The sequence below is a fragment of the Hyperoodon ampullatus genome (assembly GCF_949752795.1).
Source record: "Hyperoodon ampullatus genome assembly, chromosome: 13".
Taxonomy (NCBI): Eukaryota; Metazoa; Chordata; class Mammalia; order Artiodactyla; family Ziphiidae; genus Hyperoodon; species Hyperoodon ampullatus.
Genome location: NC_136926.1, coordinates 19,992,887 through 20,013,228, shown reverse-complemented (window position 1 = coordinate 20,013,228; position 20,342 = coordinate 19,992,887). Strand labels below are relative to the sequence as shown.

Sequence of the window (20,342 nt, the reverse complement as noted above, 5' to 3'; positions counted from 1 at the left end):
TCCCTAGAGCCTCTGACTATGCTTGGCACACAGTAGGTGCTCGATAAATATTTGCGGACTGAGGGAACTGCTTTAAGGAACTGTTTCTCCAAGGGTGGTGCCCACGTGACCGTCTCTACCTGGGGCTCTTGAAATGCAGGCAGATTCTGAGGCCCACCTAAGACCCAGAAGACCTCCACCTGGGATTCTACTTACTGAACCAGTATCCAAGGCGCCCACCAAAGTTTGAGTTCAGTTCTCACAGTGTTAGCTCCCTTTTACACTCAAGGACACCACTGCTCAAAGAGCTCAAGGCCCTTGGCCAAGGTCCCAGATATGGGAAGTGGCAGCACAAGGATTCGAACCACCCGTGCTGCTTCCTCCACCACCCGTGCTGCTTCCTCCACGCCCCTGCCTCGGGGGTCAGATGTCACTGAAGGGCACAATTCAGCTCAGAAACCTGGAAGGCTTACGTTTCCACCGATGGCACCGAGTTGCTGAAAATCCACAGGGCTCCCCATTATATGAAAAGATGAGGAAACTCATTAAGCAGAGCTCTGCCGGCCTCCATTCTTATTTTCAGTCCCTCCCCCAAAGGGGCTTGTATTTATTCATGAGAAAGGGAAAAATATATATGAAGGATCTCCAACTGTTCTGCCCTCAGCCACATCTCAGAAGGTCCCTTATTTAAGTCTATGCTGTCTCTTCTTTCCTAATTAGCTGTGGCTGTTAATGACCCTGATATGCTTTCATCACCAGGGAGCACCTCGGGGGGCGGAGGTGGGGAGGGCTCGTGGGGTGTGTCCTGCGGGGAGGGTGTGGAAGCTGAGTGGAAGCAAAGGAGGCTGGGAGCCGCCGGCTGTGTCACTGCAGGCCAGGCCCACCTGCTCTGCTCTGTCCTTCTCCTGACAACCAGAACACCTGCGGGTGGAGGGTCCTTCTGGAGAGAAAACAGTGCAGTTTGAAGGAGAGGCTTAACCTTTTCAAACCGCCAACAGAGAGCGGAGTCCGTGCCCCTGCTCCATCCTTGCTGGCTGGTGCACAGATGGGGAGGAGGGAAGGTTCTCGCAGAGCCGGGAGCGGCCCCCCGTGGTTGGAAAGCGAGGCCAGGTAGAGTGAAGCCATCACGATGACCAGCTACTAGCTACGGAGGGCAGGCACGGGCCAGGCACTCCGCTGAGCATTTTAACCTCATCACCGCGTGGAATTCCCATCCCCTTCTTGCGGATGTGGAAACCCAGGCTTCCTCAAAGTCTGGCTGAAAGTCACACGCCAGCACACATAGGAGCAGGGATTTGAATCCAGGTGGATTCCACTGGGGAGGCCTGCAAAGGTCACACCGGAGCCTCCACGTACAGAGAGGGCAAGTGAGGCCCACTGCCAGGGCTGCAGAGAAGAGGGTGGTTCGAGGCTGTGCAGCTGGTATATGCATGTTAGTCACTTTTCTGAAAACTTCTCCGAGGTGGGAACTGCATCTCATTATCTTCAGTGCCTCGCACAGCTGACTGCAGAGTTTTGCAAATAGTAGGAGCTCAATAAACGTCTGCTGCTCAACTCTGAAGGATATCAGGGTTGAGAACTGCATGACCTCTGAATGCCCCAACTTTGAATTTAGAAACCCCAAGCTCCGATACTGGGTCTGTCACCGACTTGCCGTGTGACTTTGTGTAGGTCTCTTTCCCCCTCTGGGCCTTGGCCTCCCCAGCTGTAACATGGAAGGAGTGGACCAGAACAATCTAGACGCTCTGGCAATCGAGGCTCAGGAGCCTCTCCAGGAAGAGGAAGTCCACATCAGCGCCCTGCCCCTCAGCGGCCTGTTTACACTCGCTCCCAGGGCTCATGAAAAAATTTTTACGGATACTGAAGCTCGGCTTCCCATCATCCACCAGGGCGGCTACCTTGGTACCCTCTTCAAACCCAGCGCCAGGGGTTCCAGAACCTTCCAGGCACTTCCTGCTGAGATGTCTGCGGTGGGTGAGGGCGGCAGCTGCCTCAACACGGCCCCCACATCCATCTCTCACCCTCCCCGGGGCAGAAGGCAATTACCGAGAAGAACAGAATGGACTGCTAACTACTAATTGAGGAATTACAGATGTTAAATTATAGGTGTGCCCAGGGAAGGGCCGTTTCTAGAAATCAAGCTGGTGAGTGACAGGAGTGTGGGCTGCCGGATAACGTCTGGCTTTGGCAGAAGGCAAATATTTGGATGTAGAGCCTGAAGACACAGGATTGGAAATTCAACAGACCGGGAAAAGTATCTTCAGTTGCTAGGAAATGTGCACCACCCCCCAAGCCCATGTGACAGGTCATAACTAGAAGGACAATAAGGCACTGAGTGTGTGCTAGTGCCGTGCCAGGGCACCCAACCAGCACCTCGACTCAGTCTCCTAACAACTCCATCAGCAGACTTCATCTGCTCCATTTCGCAGCTGAAGAAAAATGCTTATCACTGTGGAAAGACTTGCCCCAAATGACACCAGGAATCAAAGGTTATTTTACCTAAAAGTTAGGAAATTCCAAAGCCCGACTACTAATGTTTTGGCTTCACTCAGAGTTAAGGTCACTTGGTTACGCAGGGCCTGGCAGGGACCTCAGCTCATAGCTCGTGACTCTCACCATACACATCAGTGGTTCTCAACCCCGGGCGATTTTGCCCCCAAGGGGCATCTGGCAAAGTCTGGAAGGATTGGCTGGAGGCCACGGATGCTGCTCAATCTCCTACAAAGCGTGGGACAGCTCCCCGTCACAAAGAAGGATCCAGCCCCAAGTGTCAGTGTCGCTGTGGTGTGAAACCTGGGTTGGCACCGGGGCGTCGAGGTCCACTGAGGGACAAGAAATGAGGCCTCGGCAGACCTGGGCTGGAGTCCAGGCTGTGAGCGAGGTCACGTTCTACCCTGTGGGTCTAGGTTTTATCCTTTGTGAATCAGGGATAGCAAAAATAATACGACCCCCCGTGGGGTTTCTGCAAGGATGTGATAAGGCATTTGTTTTGCTCAGTGGCTGGCACAGGGTAAGTGCTCAAGACGTGTCACCCTTTATGCCTTCATTTCCCCATCTGGGAAATGGGACAAGACAGCCTCTGCCTTGGTGTGACTCTCAAGCTTTTTCCCTCTGATGCTGCGAAACAGAAGTCACATTTTCCCAGATGGCCTCGCTACAAGATTCAAACAGCCTGGAGAGAAGGCAGCTGCAGAAAGCCACAGGGCCAGCAGTGGACTTTGTGTGAGCAAGAAATAAACATTTTGGGGGGTGGAATTGAGGGGGATGGATAAAGGGGGTGAAAAGATACAAACTTCCAGTTATAAGATAAATAAATCCTGGGGACGTAATGTACAGCAAGGTGACCATAGTTAACCATAGTGTGCTGTGTATTTGAAAGTTGCTAAGAGAACAGATCTTAGAAGTTTTCATCATGAGAAAAAAAATGCATAACTATGTGAGGTGATGGGTGTTAATTAAACTCATTGTGGTGATCATTTCGCAGTTTCTACACATGTCAAATCATCATGTACACTTTAAACTAACACAATGTTATATGTCAATTACATCTCGGTAAAACTGAGGAAAAAAACAATACTTCAAAAAAATTCAGGTTGAAATAAAAAAGAAAACTTTTGTGTTGGAGTTGAGAGTTGGGACCGACCATACAGCACAGGAAAAAACAGTACTTCAAAAAAATTCAGGTTGAAAAAAAACGAAAAATTTTGTGTTAGGAGTTGAGAGTTGGGACCTACCGTACAGCACAGGAAACTCTATTCAATATCTTGTAATAACCTATACGGAAAAGAATCTTAAAAAGAAAAAATATTTATATATATATATATGTATATATATATATACATGTATAACTGAATCACTTTGCTGTACACCTGAAACTAACACAACATTGTAAATCAACTATACTTCAATAAAAAATTAATTAATTTTAAAAAAGAGTTGAGAGTTGGCAGTTTGTTACTGCAATATAACATACCCTAAGCTGACTAATATATCAAAGTTATAAGAAGAATAATAGCAGCTAAGTTTTATTATACACTTTTTAGGCTCCAGGCACTGTGCTAAGAACTTCACAGGGAAACTGAGTCTCACGAAGGTAAAGTCTCCTGCCCAAGGTCCCACAGCTAATTAGTGGCAAGGCTGGGATTCAAACTCAGATCTGTCCAAAGGGAGAGCCAAGCTCTTAACTGGACTGACCTAATTCTACCTGCATCTCCCCACTTTTTTTCCCCTTAATCAAGAAAGGACAGACAAGGATGCCAAATCTATGTTTAAAAAACAAAAGTAAACATTCACACACTTGGTAGTTTTTTAACTCTTGGTGATACTTTATGTTTTAGGATCTGCCTTTCGAGGGAGCAGGACAGCTGGAGAGGGCTCCTCGGGTCTAGAAATTGATGCAGGAGAAAAACCACTCTTGTATCCCCTGCTCTCAAATCCATGTGGAGAATTTGCGGCTGTTTATGGCCCAACCTTTAGGATGAATGTTTGATGAGTTAAACGGAGTGATGAGCACTTAGGATCCAAGAAATGGATTCCTTCCCATGCCGGGAGAGTCTGGCCAACTCCTGAAAGGATGCGTTGCTCAAAAGCCCCCGGGACCCTGAGCCCACACTGGCCAAGCAGCCTCCCTTACGAGCAAGAGCCTCCAAGATGAGAAAAGTATCCGTGGGGAACACCAAGGGCTACTGCATCACAGATCTCGGGCAGGTCCCTTGAGCTCTTCCCACCTCAGTTTACTCATCTGTGAGATGAGGGATTAAGTAACACTCCCTAGCCACCGTCAGACTGTCTGTTGTGGTAGGTATGAATGAGAAGGAACGTATACTGGTTATCTACTGCTGCGTAACAAACAGCCCCAAACCTTTGTAGCTGAAACAACAAACACTGCCTCTCCCAGTTTCTGGGAGTCAGGGTCCAGCAGGGGCTTGGCCGAATGGTTCTGGCTGAGGATGCCATGAGGTTGGAGTCAAGCTCCCAGCTAGGGGTGCAGTCTCCTCCGCAGGTTGTAGGAAACACTGCCAAGCTCACTCACGCAGCTGCTGGTGGGTTTCAGTCTGTGCCACGTGGGCCTCTCCACAAGGCTGCCTGAGTGTCCTCGAGACACGGCAGCTGGCTCCCCCAGAGGGAAAGCTCCGAGAAAGGGACAGAGTGACCAAGAGAGAAGTGACAGCCACCTTCAGTATAACCTAATCTCAGGTGTGACACCACCACTTCTGCTGCATTCTCCTGGTCACACAGACCAGCCCGACGTGGGGTGGGAGTGGGCTTTGTGTGAATACTGAAGGGCAAGAAGCTCTGGGGCACTTGGAGGCTGCCTGCCAGTGTCTGAATGTGCTTTGCCAACTGTTAAACACTAAACGATGATGACTAGGAGGAGGACAGAAAACATTCACTGAGACCCTACTACGTGCCTCGCACTGTGCTCAGCGTTCTGTGTGCATTACCTCAGTGTAATCTCCAGCACAGCTGTGGAGTCGACTAATATTGTGGGCCCCATTTTACAGAAGAGGAAACGGAGGCATAAAGAGACTAAGTTGCCCCCCGAAAGTCCCACAGCAAGTGTGAGGCAGAACCAGGATTCAAACCCACAGCTCTGAGACTCCATGACTTACTCTCTTTACTAACAGTGGTATAGACACAACTGTGAAATTTTCAGGAGTCAGTTCTGAACCAGTTGCTAAACACAGCCATTATGAGAAATTAATGATATAAACTAATGATTGAATAAACCCTATTAAAAGCAAAGGTAAGGAGTAGTCAAACCTTATCACTTCCTAATTACTACGGTTTACTATTATCTATGGTCTTGAGGTCACTTATGTACATTGAATCTGTGCAATGAACATACTATACCCTAGTCCCCCCCACCTTATCTGCCGTTTCACGTTCCATGGTTTCAGTTACCCACGGTCAACCTCGGCCCAAAAACATTAAATGGAAAATTCCAGAAATAAGCAATTCATAAGTTTTAAATTGCATGCCTTTCTGAGTAGCATGATGAAATCTCACACTGTCCCTCCTGGACCCCCAACCACTGGATTCGTCTGCTCCCGACATCCATCCATTACAATCGTCATGGCTCAATGATCCAGAATAACCCAAAGCAGATGACCCTCCTTTCTGACGTATTGTCAGGTCAATGGCAGCCCAACGGTCCATGACACTGCCTACGTCATCCTGCTCACTTCGTCTCATCATGTAGGCATTTTACCATCTCACATCATCACCGGAAGAAGAAAGGTGAGTACAGTACAATTAGATACTTTGAGAAAGAGAGAGAGAAACCACATGCACATAACTGTTGTTAAAGTACGTTGTTATTGGGCTTCCCTGGTGGCGCAGTGGTTGAGAGTCCGCCTGCCAATGCAGGGGACATGGGTTCGTGCCCCAGTCCTGGAAGATCCCACATACTGTGGAGCGGCTGGGCCCGTGAACCATGGCTGCTGAGCCTGCACGTCCAGAGCCTGTGCTCCGTGACGGGAGAGGCCACAACAGTAAGAGGCCCACGTACAGAAAAAAAAAAAGTACGTTGTTATCATTGTTCTACTTTGTTATGTTATTGTTAATCTCTTACAGTACCTAAAAGTTTAATTTAATTTATAAATTAAACTTAATCACAGGAACGTATGTATAGAAAAGCATAGTGTATATAGGGTATTGTACTATTCAGGGTTTCAGGCATCCACTGGGGGTTTGGAACGTATCCCCCGCACATAATGGGGGATGACTGTGTATACTAATGATGTACCGCACATCTCTTCCCAGCTCCATGCTCACTGACGGCTAGTTGGCAGCTTGCAGTGGGCCCTGGTGGGAGTATTTACACCAGAGGAATAGGCAAATGCTGCATACAAATCAGGGCTTTACCCCTAAAGACCTGGCTCATGTTAAACATTCACCAGCGGCCCATTGTAATGGACCCAATACAACCTTCCCACTCGTAAGGAATTATCTCGGTGACTCCTTGCAGAGACCCCATTCTTCATGAAATCCCAAAATATAACATTCCCTGTGATATGTACCGACCCAGATTTCCTTCCTGAAATTTCTGACTTCCTGATGAGGAAAGCCAGAGGCATTTTGTCTGAACAAAACATCTGAGATTTGAAAATGCTGAAAGAGGGAGAGAAAGTGAGAGTAACAGAGGAGCTGTGGGGTCACAGAGATGAAGAGGAGCTTGTTTTAACCTTGCTGACCTCTCAGAAGTCCGGATAAGGACGTGCCCACCTAGGGCCGCCCCTGCAGAGTCCTTCCCGATTGCCCCAAATGGGGAGCGACCCGAATGCCCGGGCAGAGGGGTGAATAAACAAAGGAGTGTGTGCACTGTGGAGTGTGGCCTGGGCATTCACAACAGTCTTTACTAAAGACACATAAAACCGGCACATGTTCTCCAAGGATAGAGACAGAAGGTGGGCGATTTTGCTTGAGAAAGGGAGGAAAAAAGACAGGAAGGAAATGCATTCGAATGCCAAGAGTGGTTTCCATGGACCTTAAAATCATGGGTGGATTCTGCTCTTGGTCGGGTTTTCTGTACTCTCCACGTATTGTGAGCACACCCCCCTTTTTCAGTGTGGGGGGAGGAGGGGCGGGGAGCTCAACATAATTTCACACAAGCAGAGCCCGGTGGAGAGGCCAAGCCTTTGTCCTGCCCTGCGCGTCACTCCAGGTCTCTCCCAGAGGCACCGACTCTGGGCCCAGCCTGCGGCCCCGTCTGGACCCGTGAAGGGGCCATTGTTCTCTGGGTGACATCATTCTGCTGCCTGCAGGGTGAAGAGCAGACCTGGAGTTGGGTGCGGTCGGCCCATCCTGCCTGCCCATCCACACCAGAGCGGAGGTGCAGTCACTGGGCGCTGGACTCGGGGGCTGCGCTGAAGTCCAGCACCCCAGTTCCATGCCCTAAGGGGCAGGGCCTGAGGCCAGGGCACCTGGCAGGGCTCTGGACCAGCAGTGGTGGGCAGCATCGGCACAGGTGCCAGGAGATGCAGGAGGGGGTGGTAGTAGCTGGACCCTACTCCCCTGAAGCCCAGGTCTCCGAGAGACACGTGACAACCTGTGCCTGGCACAGAGGAGGCGCTCGATACTTAACAGCGGCAATTGTTACTCTGCTCTCCTTACTGCTCCCTTGCTCGTCACCTTACGGTTCTAAAATCTCGCATCCTTACCAGAGCCCCCAGGCCCTGCACGACCTGGCCCCCAACTGCTCATCTTCTACCTTCTTCCAACTTACTTGCTCTGATCCAGCCACCCTGGCCTCCCTGATGCTCCTCAAACATGCCTCAGGGCCTTTGCACCTGCCTTTCCCGCTGCCAGGACGTTCCTCCTCCAAAACTTCTTAAGGCCCATTCCCTTCATTCATGTCTCTGCTTAAAACATCACCACCTGAGAAAACTTCTCTGACCTCTCTTCCTAAATCACACTCCCACCAGTCCCCATACCCTGTGACATTTTTCCTCAGAGCCCTGACACATACCAGAGAGTATCCTGTTCACTCATTAGCTGACTTATTTGTTTACTGTGTCTCCCTGCTCCTGTGAGCCCTGAGAGGGCAGAAACCCTGTCTATCTTGTCCTCCATCTGGCAAAGAAGAGATAATGGGCAAAAAATTCTTAATGAATGAATAATAGTTTCTATCACCATTATATCTCAGATTTTCCCACCAGGACCTCTATAAGGAAAGAACCCCCGACCACCCTGGGCTGGAATCTTGGTGTCAACTCCGAGACGGTGGGTACCAAGGCTAAATTACTGATCCTCTCTGGGCCTCAGTTTACCCATCTGTGATATGGAGATGGTGCCACAAGGCAGACACAGGGATAAAGGAGAGTGGATTTCAGGAAGCCAGACATGACATCAGCGGCTAGATGTGCAGGATGCTCTTCTAGGCACCGGCGATACCGAGGTGAGCCAGGCCGACCCAAACCCCAGCCCTCGCGGGCCTTTCATTCTAGTGGTGGAGACAGAATAAACAAGTGAAATGAAGCAAGTTCAGGCTGAGATAAGTACCAGGAGGACATTTACAGGGCACAGGGTGGAGGGAAACACGTGAGGATTCACCCCAGCCTTGGCTGTCAGGAAGCCTCTCTGTACAGGTGAAGAGAGAGGGAAGAGCATTCCAAACACAGGGAACTGTGAGGGCAAAGGCCCAGGGTCTGGAAGGAGCATGCCGTGACTGAAGAAGAGCAGGAGGTCAGAGTGGCAGGAGTGAAATGAGCTCGGAGGACAGCGGTGAGAGCTGAGGTCAGGAGGGAAGCAGGGCCAGATCCCGCAGGGCCTTGTGGGCCACGGTAAGAAGCTGAGGCTTCCTAAGTCTGGGTGAGGCAGGGGAACAACTTGACCCCTTGGGTTGCTGGGTGAAGAATGGCCTGGAGGGCAAGAGGCCAGAGTAGAAGCAGTGAGTGAGCTGAATTGAGGCCTCCAAAGGGATATGTCCACATCCTAACCCCTGGCACCTGTGAATGCGACTTGACTTCTGGGAAAAAGGTCTTTGCATATGTTAAAGAAGTTAAGGATCTCCAGATGAGCTCAGGATGGATGGCCTGGAGGGCCCGAAATCCGATGACAAGTGTCCTTATAAGAGACAGAAGAGAAGCCGAGTGGAGACAGAGGCAGAGATTGGGGCAATGTGGCCACAAGCCAAGGAATGCCTGGAGCCATCAGAAGCCGGAAGAGGCAGGAAGGATCCTCCCCTAGAGCCCTAGAAGCGGGGTGTGGCCTGACAACACCTTGATTTTGAACTCTTGGTCTCCAGATTTCTGTTGTTTTCAGCCGCCAGTGTGTGCGGTCATTTATCGTGGCAGCTTAAAGAGGCAGTCAGCGTGGAGGAGGTATTGACAGAAATCGGGGCTTCTGATGGTGAGAGTCACAGACATCCTTTTCCTTTCTAATTCTCTCCCACTTGCTAAAAAAAGGTGTGTGTGTGTGTATGTGTGTGTGTGTGTGTGTGTGTGTATGCTCACAGCAGGGGGAAGACGCTGAGCCCTGCTGAATATTTATGCATCCATTTCGCCATAATTGACGCAGAACCAAATACTCCCACTCAGGATTGAACCCACCCAGCACAGGGCGCCGGTGCTTAAACAGTGAATCCCCGGAGCCAGGGGCCGCCTTGGGCCCAGAGCGGCCGACACACGCTGGGGTGTTGGGGTTCCAGCCTCACTGATCCCAGCTGTGTGGCCCCAGGCCTGTGACTTCACCTCTCTGTGCTTCTGATTTCTCATCCATAAAATATGGGGGCTACACTCCATGTCCCTCAGGGGCAGCTGTGCGGATTTGGTGAGACAAACTCCTGGCAAACAGGAGGTGCCTGCCTTTCTTCCCCAGCTCAGGGGGAGGATACTCCAAATACAATTATAGTCCCCCAAGCAAATTACGTACAGCAGTCTTCTCAACCGGAGGACGGGGAGGGGGTGGCGGTTTTGCCCCCTGGAGACACCTGGCAATGTCTGGGGACATTTTTGGTCATCATGCTTGGGGGCGCTACTGGCATCTAGTTGGGAGAGGCCAGGGATGATCCTATATACATACATGGGACAGCTCTCTGCCCCCCGAAGAATGACTGGGCCCTAGGTACCAACGGTAGTGAGACTGGAACACTGACCTACGGCAAGAGTTTGGTGTCAGGACTTCCCTGGTGGCACAGTGGTTAAGACTCCGCGCACCCAATGCAGGGGGCCCGGGTTCGATCCTTGGTCAGGGAACTAGATCCCGCTTGCATGCCGCAACTAAAAGATTCCCGCACGCCATAACTAAGAGTTCGCATGCCACAACTAAGAGTAAGCATGCTGCAACTAAGAGTTTGCATGCCGCAACTAAGAGTATGCATGCCGCAACAAAGATCCCGCACGTGGCAAGGAAGATCCCGTGTGTCGCGACTAAGACCCGGCGCAGCCAAATAAATAAATAAATATTAACAACAACAACAACAACAAAAGAATGTGGTGTTACAGACACGCCCTTGATCTTTTAAGACGGTTCCCTCGTTTTCAGCCCCTACATGATGTATTTATGTGCTGACGCGTTTTATGTTCTGTCCCCTTGAAGGCAACTCTATAAAGGCGAGAGCTGTGTCTGTTTCATTCAGTGTTGGCACCCTAGTAGGTGCTCGATAAACACTGGTGGGATGAAAATGTGAGTAAGTGAACGAAGGGACACAAACAATACACACCTCATGCCTACGGGGGCCTGGCACACAGTAAATGCCCACCAAAGGTTGGCCAGGTTCTTATTTTGCTTTGCAAAAGGCACCAGTCTGGCCATTTGGTCAGGTGGCATCACGGCACCTGCACCCACACTCGTTAAGCCCTTCCTGTATGCGGGTGCTTGACAGGTGCCAGGGCTGTGCTGGGTTTTAGTCCGTCCCACTGGACCACCCACCTGACAAGCCCCAGGCGAACCCCCACTTTACAGATGAGGATGCTGAGGCTGCAAGAGGTGGGTCCACTTGCCCAAGGTCACTTGGCCCCGAGTCGGTCCAATTCCAAAGCCCTCTCTGCAGAACAGCCCTTAGCCTTGGAGACCCTGCTTCCTACTTTCACTCCAGCTGTTGGCCTCTGTGGCACTGCCATTGTGCCTGGGTTCTGGAATTTTCTGCCTGGCCTCCACTTGCAGTCCACCTCGCTTGCTGGGCTTGTTCTCGGGCTCACTCTGGGCTGCAGCACAGACGTGCCTCTTCCTGCCTTTGTCGCTCAGAGACAATGCGATTATTTCCCTTCTTCCCCCTTTTATTCGGCAGACGCCCAGGCAGGCCATTAGCAAATTATTTCAAAGCTGCCTTTAGAAAAACGTTTTGGGGCACGCCTTTGAGGGTTACTTTCTGCCTGCCAGAGATTCTTCTACTCGGCTCTGAGTAAATAGGAGCCTGAGGCAGGATTTGGAACAGAACAGATTCTTTAGGTAAATCAAGTAAGAGTTCAAGTCCCCAAAACTGAAATCCCGCCCCCTGTCCCCTTCCCAGTCCCAGCTACAGCTCCTGCAGGTGGCCCCGAACTCTTAATTGTCTGTGGCTTTTAAAAGTTTCCTCCTCCCACAGAACAAATATTTAAGCGAAGTCCCCGAGTGAAAGGGGAGTGTGTGGATTTTCCAGTTCCCTGGGGATCTTTGAAGGGATGGCTTGGGAGAAAAGGTTTTGGTTGTTGCAGTAGCTAACTTTTAAGGCCCACGTACCATGGCCATGGGCATCATGCATCTACTGGTGGCAGGTCACTGCCCTTAAGTGATAACGATGGGAAATGTAAATGGGAAATGAGGATAATCCCCCATTTCACAGATGAGGAAACTGAGGCACAGAGAGGGGAACAGTCCACCCAAGGTTGCACAGCTGGAAAGTGGCAGAGGCAGGAGTCAAACCCAGGCCCTCTGCAAAACAGCTTGTGTCTCCATCCCAACTCTGCCCTCATTCCGAGGAGTCAGGACATCATGGCACCTGACAGACAGAAAACAGCTACAAATGCACACCTATTATGTGCCCAATCCTGCGATGGGCACCCATTTCAACCTCCTGATGATCCTGAGTTCTCCCCAACTGACAGAGGAGGAAACTGAGGCTTGAGAACGGGTCAAGGTCCCTTCGCCAGGATGTGGCCGAGTTTGATTCAAGCTTTCAACCCCAATGCCAGCTGGTAGATGCCAAATGCTAAATGGAAAGGTACCAGATTAATTCAGCCCAGATTCATCTAGCACGCATTAGCATTGATGCAGGCACTGCAAGGCAAGTGAACAGAGGAGACAAAGGCCCTGCAAGGTCCATCTCCATTCATTCATTCACTCATTCATTCATTCACCAAGCTGGGGAGCAGGGCAGTTAGGCGTGGGGGGACTCGGGCCGATGCCTAGGGTCACAGGGCAGGAGAACTGAATGTGACCAAGCCCCACACCCTTAAATGAATTGCCAGAGAGGGAGCAAGAGTGAAAGAGAAGAGAGATGAGAGAGAGACACACAGAGACAGAGACAGAGGGACAGAAAGAATGAACGAGAGGCTTTCTCTCCCTGGGCTAAGTCATCCCTTCCAAAGGTTGCAGTGGGGGATCTGTCTCATAAATTCAGGCCCCACTGATCTGTCCAGGGCCACAGAGCAGCACAGACCCAGAAGGGGAGGAGATGTCATATTAATGAGGCACATGTTAGCACCTGACTGCTCTGGTTGACGTGTGACCCTGGGAGAATCACCACACCTCTCTGGGCCAGCCGAGGGGATGCCGGGATCCTGCACCTTGAGGGCAGGTGTGAGAGCTCAGCGACCTCGCGTGCACAGAGGGCTGGCTGAGAGCCTGGTGCACCCCTCGGCTCCATAACTAAATGCTGGGTCCCCAAATGACCATCGGGACCCATCACAAGGCTGAACCCAGGGAAGGAGCTGGCTTAGCCCTTCACCCATCTCTAGTCTCCTGTGAACTGGGTCACATAGTCAGGTGGCAGATGTCTCCTGTGTGAAAACACCAGGCCCTCTCTTTGAGGGTCAGTGATATGGGCTTCCCTGAAGTTATCAGGAAGGTCTGGAGAAATCTTTTTACTGGAAGCTTGGCTGGAAAGAGCCCTGAGTGGGGTTCAGAGCTGGGGGTTCCGGCACTTGCTTTGCCACCCACTCACTGTGCTGCCCCAGGCAGGTACCTTTCCCTGTCTGGGCTCAGTTCCACCTCTTCAAATCATTAGTAAGGTCCTTGAGAAAAAACCTGGATGCAAGTCCTGTTTTCAATCATTAGATGTCATTCCACCCTGGTCCCCAAGCCCCATCAAGCTTGCCTGAGTGAGAGATTGTGGAATCTCAGGACCCAGATTAAGGTCCCCTGTCCTGGCTCATTCACACCAAGGTTCACTTGTCAGTGGGCAAATCTGCCCACCACCTCGGGTAATCAGATGAGACCTCGCAATTTTGCTTGACTGTAAGGCCACAGAAGTCCCAACTCCACACGCACATGACATGGACACTTGGCCACCCTGGAGGGTGTGAGGAGATGAAGCAGGTGCCAACTAATCCTCCCCCAAAATAGGAAGCATTTGCGTCGGGCTGGAGTGTCGGCACTTGCAGATAAATCAACCGGCAAAGCCTGCCGGACTCATGTGCCAGCCCCGTCCACACAGACGTTGAATCCAGTATAAATGTCCTGACCACTTTGGGGGAGCGAGCAAGTCCACTGTCAGGGGGATCGCCACCAGACGCCTCTTTCCCAGGCGCGGGAGCAGGACAGGGTTGGGCTAGACCAACAATTATTCTGGAAGAGGCAACCGCCCCAGTTGGATCTATGGGAACCCCACCACCTCCCCGGAGTGGGGGAGGGGCAGCACTGGAGGAGAGGAGTTCTCACTGTTGTTTTAATATTTTTAAAAACATATTAAGCTTACAAGATCTGGTGGCTCCGAGTCCGGCTGCCTTTTCCTCAGGGAAGAAAATCTCTGTTGGCTTCGCGCAGAGAAGCGGCGTAAAGATTCCCGGCTGCGGGAAGCGAGGTGTCGGAAGGACGAGGTGCGCTTGAAGGGGGTCCGGCCGGAGGGCTCCCCACTCGCCCGCTCGGGGCCCACCGTGCTGGTCACTAAGTTGAGGGCCTCCTGGAAGGACCGCCGGACGGTCCCCATCCACTGGGTCATGTGGGTTTGGGCCACCGTGAGTTTGTCTCCCAGGTAATCCATGGGGCCGGCAGGTGGGGAGGCAGGAAAGCGGTGAAACGCCGGGGTCCTCTCCCCTCTCCCTGCTGTGCGCCGCCGGGAGTCCTGGGCTGCCTGGAGAGGAAAGCCAGCAGCCCTCTTCAGCCGGCCCGAGAGGAGATAAACATCGCTGAGCCAGCAGCCGGCGGCATCCGCGGGGTTCGCTCGCTCCGAATCGGAGGCAGTTCAGGGTCAGGCTGCGCGTCCACCCCCCGGAGTTGTGAGTAAACACGCTGGCAGCTCCAAGATCCAGTTCCCAGCGCTCACCGGCTGGCCGGCTGGCTCGGGTGACGAGGAGCTTTGAGGAACTGGGCTGCCGCGCCGGCTCCAGGGCGTGACGGTCCCCGCGAGGTGGGGGAGGAAAAGGCGGTGGCCCCCGGGCACCCTCAGGCACCTGGGTCCTCACTTTCCCCCAGGTAGGCGGCACCCCCCAGGCACCCGCGGCGGCGGCGGGGCCCTGCTCACCTGGCCCACGCAGGTTTCCTGTCCTCCGGCCGGGGGTTCCAAACCTGTAGGCCGGCGGGCAGCTAGCTCATTTCCGGAGGCAGCCACCAGGGCCCCGGGTCCCCTGGCTCGGCAGCCCAGGATGACATCAGCCCCCGTTCTCAGCGAGGGGCTTCGCTGCCCAGGAATGCCGGAGGGGCCTCGGGGAGGCGGCCGCCCAGGGAGCTGACGTCCGCCCCCATTTGTTCTTCGTCTCCAAGTCCCAACTCGCTCACCGTCCCGCGGAGCTGACTGTGACTACACGTGCCCGGCAGCCTATCCGCCCTGTGCCCTGACCGCGGGCGCAAGGGGAGATGCGGCTGCACGTGCGTGCACGCGGGCGCCTGTGTGCACGTATGTCGGAGATCAGGCGGCCCGGAGAAGGCTGAACAGTTGGGAAACTGCCTCTAGGGTGACAGGCAGCGAGCGTCTGTGGGCCTCTGGCCGGCAGTCAGTCTGGCTCCCTCTGGCGGTCCATTTCTCTGTCAGTTTCCCAGCCTCTCCTTCCTCCCCCTGTGTCTTATTTTCCACTTGTTCCTCCCTAAGCTCCTCTCTCTCTCTCATCCTCTCATTCTCTCTCTCTCTCTCTCTCTCTCTCATCCTCTCATTCTCTCATTCTCTCTCTCTCTCTCTCTCTCTCTCTCTCTCGCCTTTCCAGCCTTCTCTCCCTCCTCCCAGCCAGGTGAAACAACCCCCGAGGTCCCCCAAGGAAGGAACTGGGCCGGGCTGTATTTCAGTACAGGCAGAGTTGCCATGGCAACCCTGGGGCACAGCATCTGCCCCATCCTGGGTGGGCAGGCGCGGCACAGGGATGAACAGGAATGATTCATGATTTATACTGGGTCACATGAGCTCCTGGGCTTTAACCCTTGTGGAGCTGTAGTGGCTGGGGGGCGGGGTGGGAAATGCGAGGCAGCAGCATCTGAGACCAGAGCGGGTGCTTATCCGGAAGGGTGAGCAGCAGCCAGATCCTAAGGGGAGGCACACTTGTGGAAGGAGCTTTCTCCTTCCAGCAGGGATCTACCTTCTGTGTTACAGATGAGGAGATGCAGACTCAGAGACGTAGATTCACTTGCCCAAGGTCACACAGCAAGGGTACCACAAGAGCATGGGTCTGGGCTGTTTCATCCTCGCCCCTGCCCCATTTTCCAGGTCTGACACGGCACATGGTCCAGAGTTGGAGCTCAGTAAATATTTATCGTTCAAACGCTGAGTCCAAGAGTGAAACTTTGATCAGTCTGACTGCATCCCCAGCGCTTTCCCCCACCCACGTCATCTCAGTTTTGAACAAATATTTGCTCCCTAGACACCGATCAAAGGGCTTCACTTGAGAAAGTTTTTCACGGAGGTGTCTCTGACAATGCAGCTGACGCAGATCTCTTTCTTCTCTGGATTCCCAGTACGTACAGATGTTCGTTTGCTCATTCATTCCTTCACTCATTCATGTAAACATTCAGAGACTGCCCTCCCCGGGCCAGGCACTGGATACAGAGACTGAGGACGTCCCTGCCCTTGAGGGCTCCCAGTCCAGTAGGACACTATAACAGTGGCTAATATTCACTGAGAGTGTGACTGAGTGTCCAATGCCATTCTAAGTGTTCATAGGAATTAACTCATGAATCCTCACATGAACCCATTTGACAGGAGGAGACTGAGGCCCAGGGAGGAGACGTCACCTGCCAAGTTCTTCCAGGGTAGTAGGCGGCCCCTAAGATGGCCTCCAGGGATCCCTGACCCCTGTTATTCACACCCCAGAGTGGTCCCCTCTCACAATGAGTCCGAGTTTGTCTGTGTGCCCAAGAGATAAGGCAGAAGTGACAGTGTGTGATTTCCAAAGCTGGGTCCTACCAGCCACCATGTTGTGAAGGCACTCAAGCAGCTCTGTGGAGAGACCCACGTGGAGAGAGTCTGAGGCCCTCAGCCAACAGGCAGCACGCACTTCCAGCCATGTGAGTGGGCCATTTTGGAAGCAGATCCCACATCGCCAGGCAAACCCTTGGATGACTGTGGCCCTCAACTGCAACCTCACGGGAGGCCCTGAGCCCGAGCCATCCAGCCAAGCTGCTCCCAAATTCCTGACCCATAGGAATCACAAGAGATTCAAATACCCAGAGGCAGGATAGTGCCTGAGCCATTGGGAAACCCAGAGCTGGAGCAGAACGAGGAGAGAGAGGGGAGGGGGACAAGCGGCTCTTGTAGCAGCCTCTGCACCCCATGATGCAAATGAGAAACGTGCACAGGGCCCCAGATCCTACCTCCATACATGTGTCTGGCCCCACCCACCACCCCATACAGCCTTCAGGGTCCCAGGCCTTCTGGCCACCAAGGTTTGCCCACTTTCCTCACCTGGTCCGTAGCCAGCCTCCTGCAGTGGGCGGGCCACTTGCCCAGAGGGCCAGGAACTTCCAGGGTGGGAGCAGTCATGAGAAAGAGCTGAGTCCTCCCCATCTAACCCCAGAAAAGCCGCACCAGAAATACCTGAAGATCTAGAAAGGGACGCAACTTTTTAACAGACCATCGGGACACAGAGGTGGGAAAAAGTTACTGAGAACCTTCCAGAGGAAAAACGTTACATCAACGCAGCACCTACAACACCTTTAAAGTGATAATACCCGGTGTTGGTCAGGCTGTGGTAAAAGAGATACATTTACCCACAGATGGAAATGGAGATTGGTATATTATTTCCTGAAGGGAATTTAACATTGAAGATCAAAATTCTTAAAAACAATGGCCAGTTAATGACGCACATGCTGAAGTGTACTGATATCTATAACTTATTTTGAAATGCAGCAGCAGCAAAAAAAAAAAAAAAGTATACACTAAGGAATGGATGGATGGTTAGATTTTTTTAAGGCAAATACAGCAAAATGTGAGCAATTATAGAATTTATCTGGTAGGTATATGTGTACGTCCTGTACAATTTTTCTGTATATTTGAAAATTTTCATAATAAAAGGTTGGGATGGGAGGATGCTCCTGCCTTTTGATCCTGCGTTTCATGATCCAATTCCACACCCAGCAATCTGTCTGGAAATGAGAATGATCTATACAAACATTTTGCTATACAGGGGTGTTCATCACAGTTATATTTGTGAAAAATTCGTAAAAACCTTATCGTCCAACAAAAAGAGACTCGTTCAGTGTTGTGCCGACCCATACTGAAGTCAGAGGCAAAAGAAAAAATCAGTGACGCTGATCCTGTCTTTATGTATAATGTCGACAGTTTGTTCACCATGGATTCTTTTTTTTTTTTTTTTTTTGCGGTACGCGGGCCTCTCACTGTTGTGGCCTCTCCCGGTGCGGACCACAGGCTCCGGACGCGCAGGCTCAGTGGCCATGGCTCACGGGCCCAGCTGTTCCGCGGCATGTGGGATCTTCCCGGACCGGGGCATGAACCCGTGTCCCCTGCATCGGCAGGCGGACTCTCAACCACTGAGCCACCAGGGAAGCCCCACCATGGATTCTTGAATTAATTTTGATTTTTAAAAAAAATACTGCATTAAAAGTTATTTATTTTGATAACCCATTATTTTGGTGCTCTCTTAAATTTGGGGCCCTAGGTGTGTGCCTCAGTCACCTCACCCTAGCCCCAGCCCAGGATATGCTAAATCAATATAGCTTCATGGTTAAGGGTTTGTAGACCTGCCTCTGGCTCTTATTAGCTGTGTGGCCTTGAAAAAGTTACTGAGCCTCTCTGATTTTCAGAGATGAAATCATCAAATTCATCATTGTCACTGATGCTGTTGGAACCCCTTACTGTGTGTGCCAGGCATTGTATTACATTGTCTGCTCCTCCCAACAATGAAATGAGGTTTGTACTAGGATTATTACTCCCATTTTACAGATGGAAAAACTGAGGCAGAGGGATTCAATGAGCAGCCTAAGGTCACACAGCTATTAAGTGGTAGAGTGTGCAACCCCCAGCCTTGCACCTTGGACAAGGCAGAGGAGGACTGGACTTTGGCAAATCAGTCTGGATCGAAGACAAGTGTTGGGAAAAGCAGAGGAGACCAAGCAGCAGGCGGGATCACAAGGTCCCACCTCCTTCCACAACGGGGGAGAGGGGTGGAGAAGGGAGCTGGAAAGCCAGATTGCTTGCCTGCTCCCCACTCCCGGCTCCCCTTAGGTATAATGTGGTCTGAAAGCGTGACTATAAAAAGCGTCACTCTCTGAAAACTGGGGCAGCCTGAGCGCTTTCCCTGCCAGAGGACTTTTTTTGCAAACTCTTCTGTTCTCTCCAGGAAACTCTTGGGATGTTGCTGGGCATCAAAAGGAAAGAAAGCCATCTCCTTACATAATTAATCCAAAATACTCTGGAGAAGCTGCTGTGATCCAGGAAATAAAGGGGAATTTTATCCACAGTATGAGGTGGGGCCCAGAGGTCACCATTTCCAGACAAGTGTGTGCCGTCACAGAAATCAGAATGCGGTCATTCATTCATTCAACAAATGCCCCCTGTGCCGTTACTTTGTGTGAGCTCCGTGCTGACCCTGAAAGGGACCTATAGTCCCTGAAGAGCTCGGGATAGCTATCTGATCTCAGCCATTAAGGGGAGAGAGTGTCCCAACAGGCCACCTCAAATCTGAGGCTGTATCATTTTCTCCCCCAAATCTGATACAAACATGAACACTCTAGAGAATCCCTCAGGTGGAAGAAAAAGCCAGAAAAAAAATGAACATTTGCAGTACAAGTACCAAGGGCTATAACAGACTAGTGAATAACACACTATGATGGGAATGTAAGTGGGGGAGGTGAAACCCAACCAAGAAAGTAGGAAGTTGAGGAAAGAAGAGCAAAGGGAAGATGGTCATTTACTGAGGATCATTTATTGTAACTGGAAGAAGGAAATCTGGGTAGGGTCTTAGAAGATGAATAGGAGTATTCCAAGAAGGCTGAATGGCATGTGCAAAGGCCACTGGGCATGGCCGTATTCAGTCTTGCCTCTGGGCTTTTTCACATGCTGTATCGCCTGTATCCCTGCCTAGAGCTGCCTTCCCCTGTTCTCCACCTCTATTGGATGTCCCTGCACCCCATGACCACCTTCAGCAACTTCAGTCTTTTCCAAATCTCCCCCAGGAGGTCTCAATTACATGACTCTCTGCACATCCTGTTTCCCAAAAGATTGGACATTCCAGAAGTAGGCATCCTGGGCCTCGAAATATACTAATGTTATACTGATAAGGAAGGGGGTGTGGTAGAAATAACAATAACCATTAATTGAGGATTTGCTGTCACCCATACAC

The 20,342-nt window shown here is 51.5% G+C and overlaps 1 protein-coding gene across 2 annotated transcripts in view; it reads right to left on the bottom strand.

The window, feature by feature from the left end:
* The window catches only part of KIAA1671, a gene marked incomplete at both ends in the record, with an annotated part of 88,872 nt that overhangs the window by 44,985 nt on the left and 23,545 nt on the right, over positions 1 to 20,342 (bottom strand). The window contains one exon of one of the 2 annotated variants that reach the window (XM_079716988.1): positions 14,318 to 14,602. The exons of the other annotated variant lie outside the window; for it this stretch is intronic. Within the exon in view, the coding sequence (XP_079573114.1) occupies positions 14,318 to 14,602 (285 nt within the window). Of the gene's footprint in view, positions 1 to 14,317; positions 14,603 to 20,342 lie in introns of those variants that run through there. 2 annotated transcript variants of the gene reach the window in all.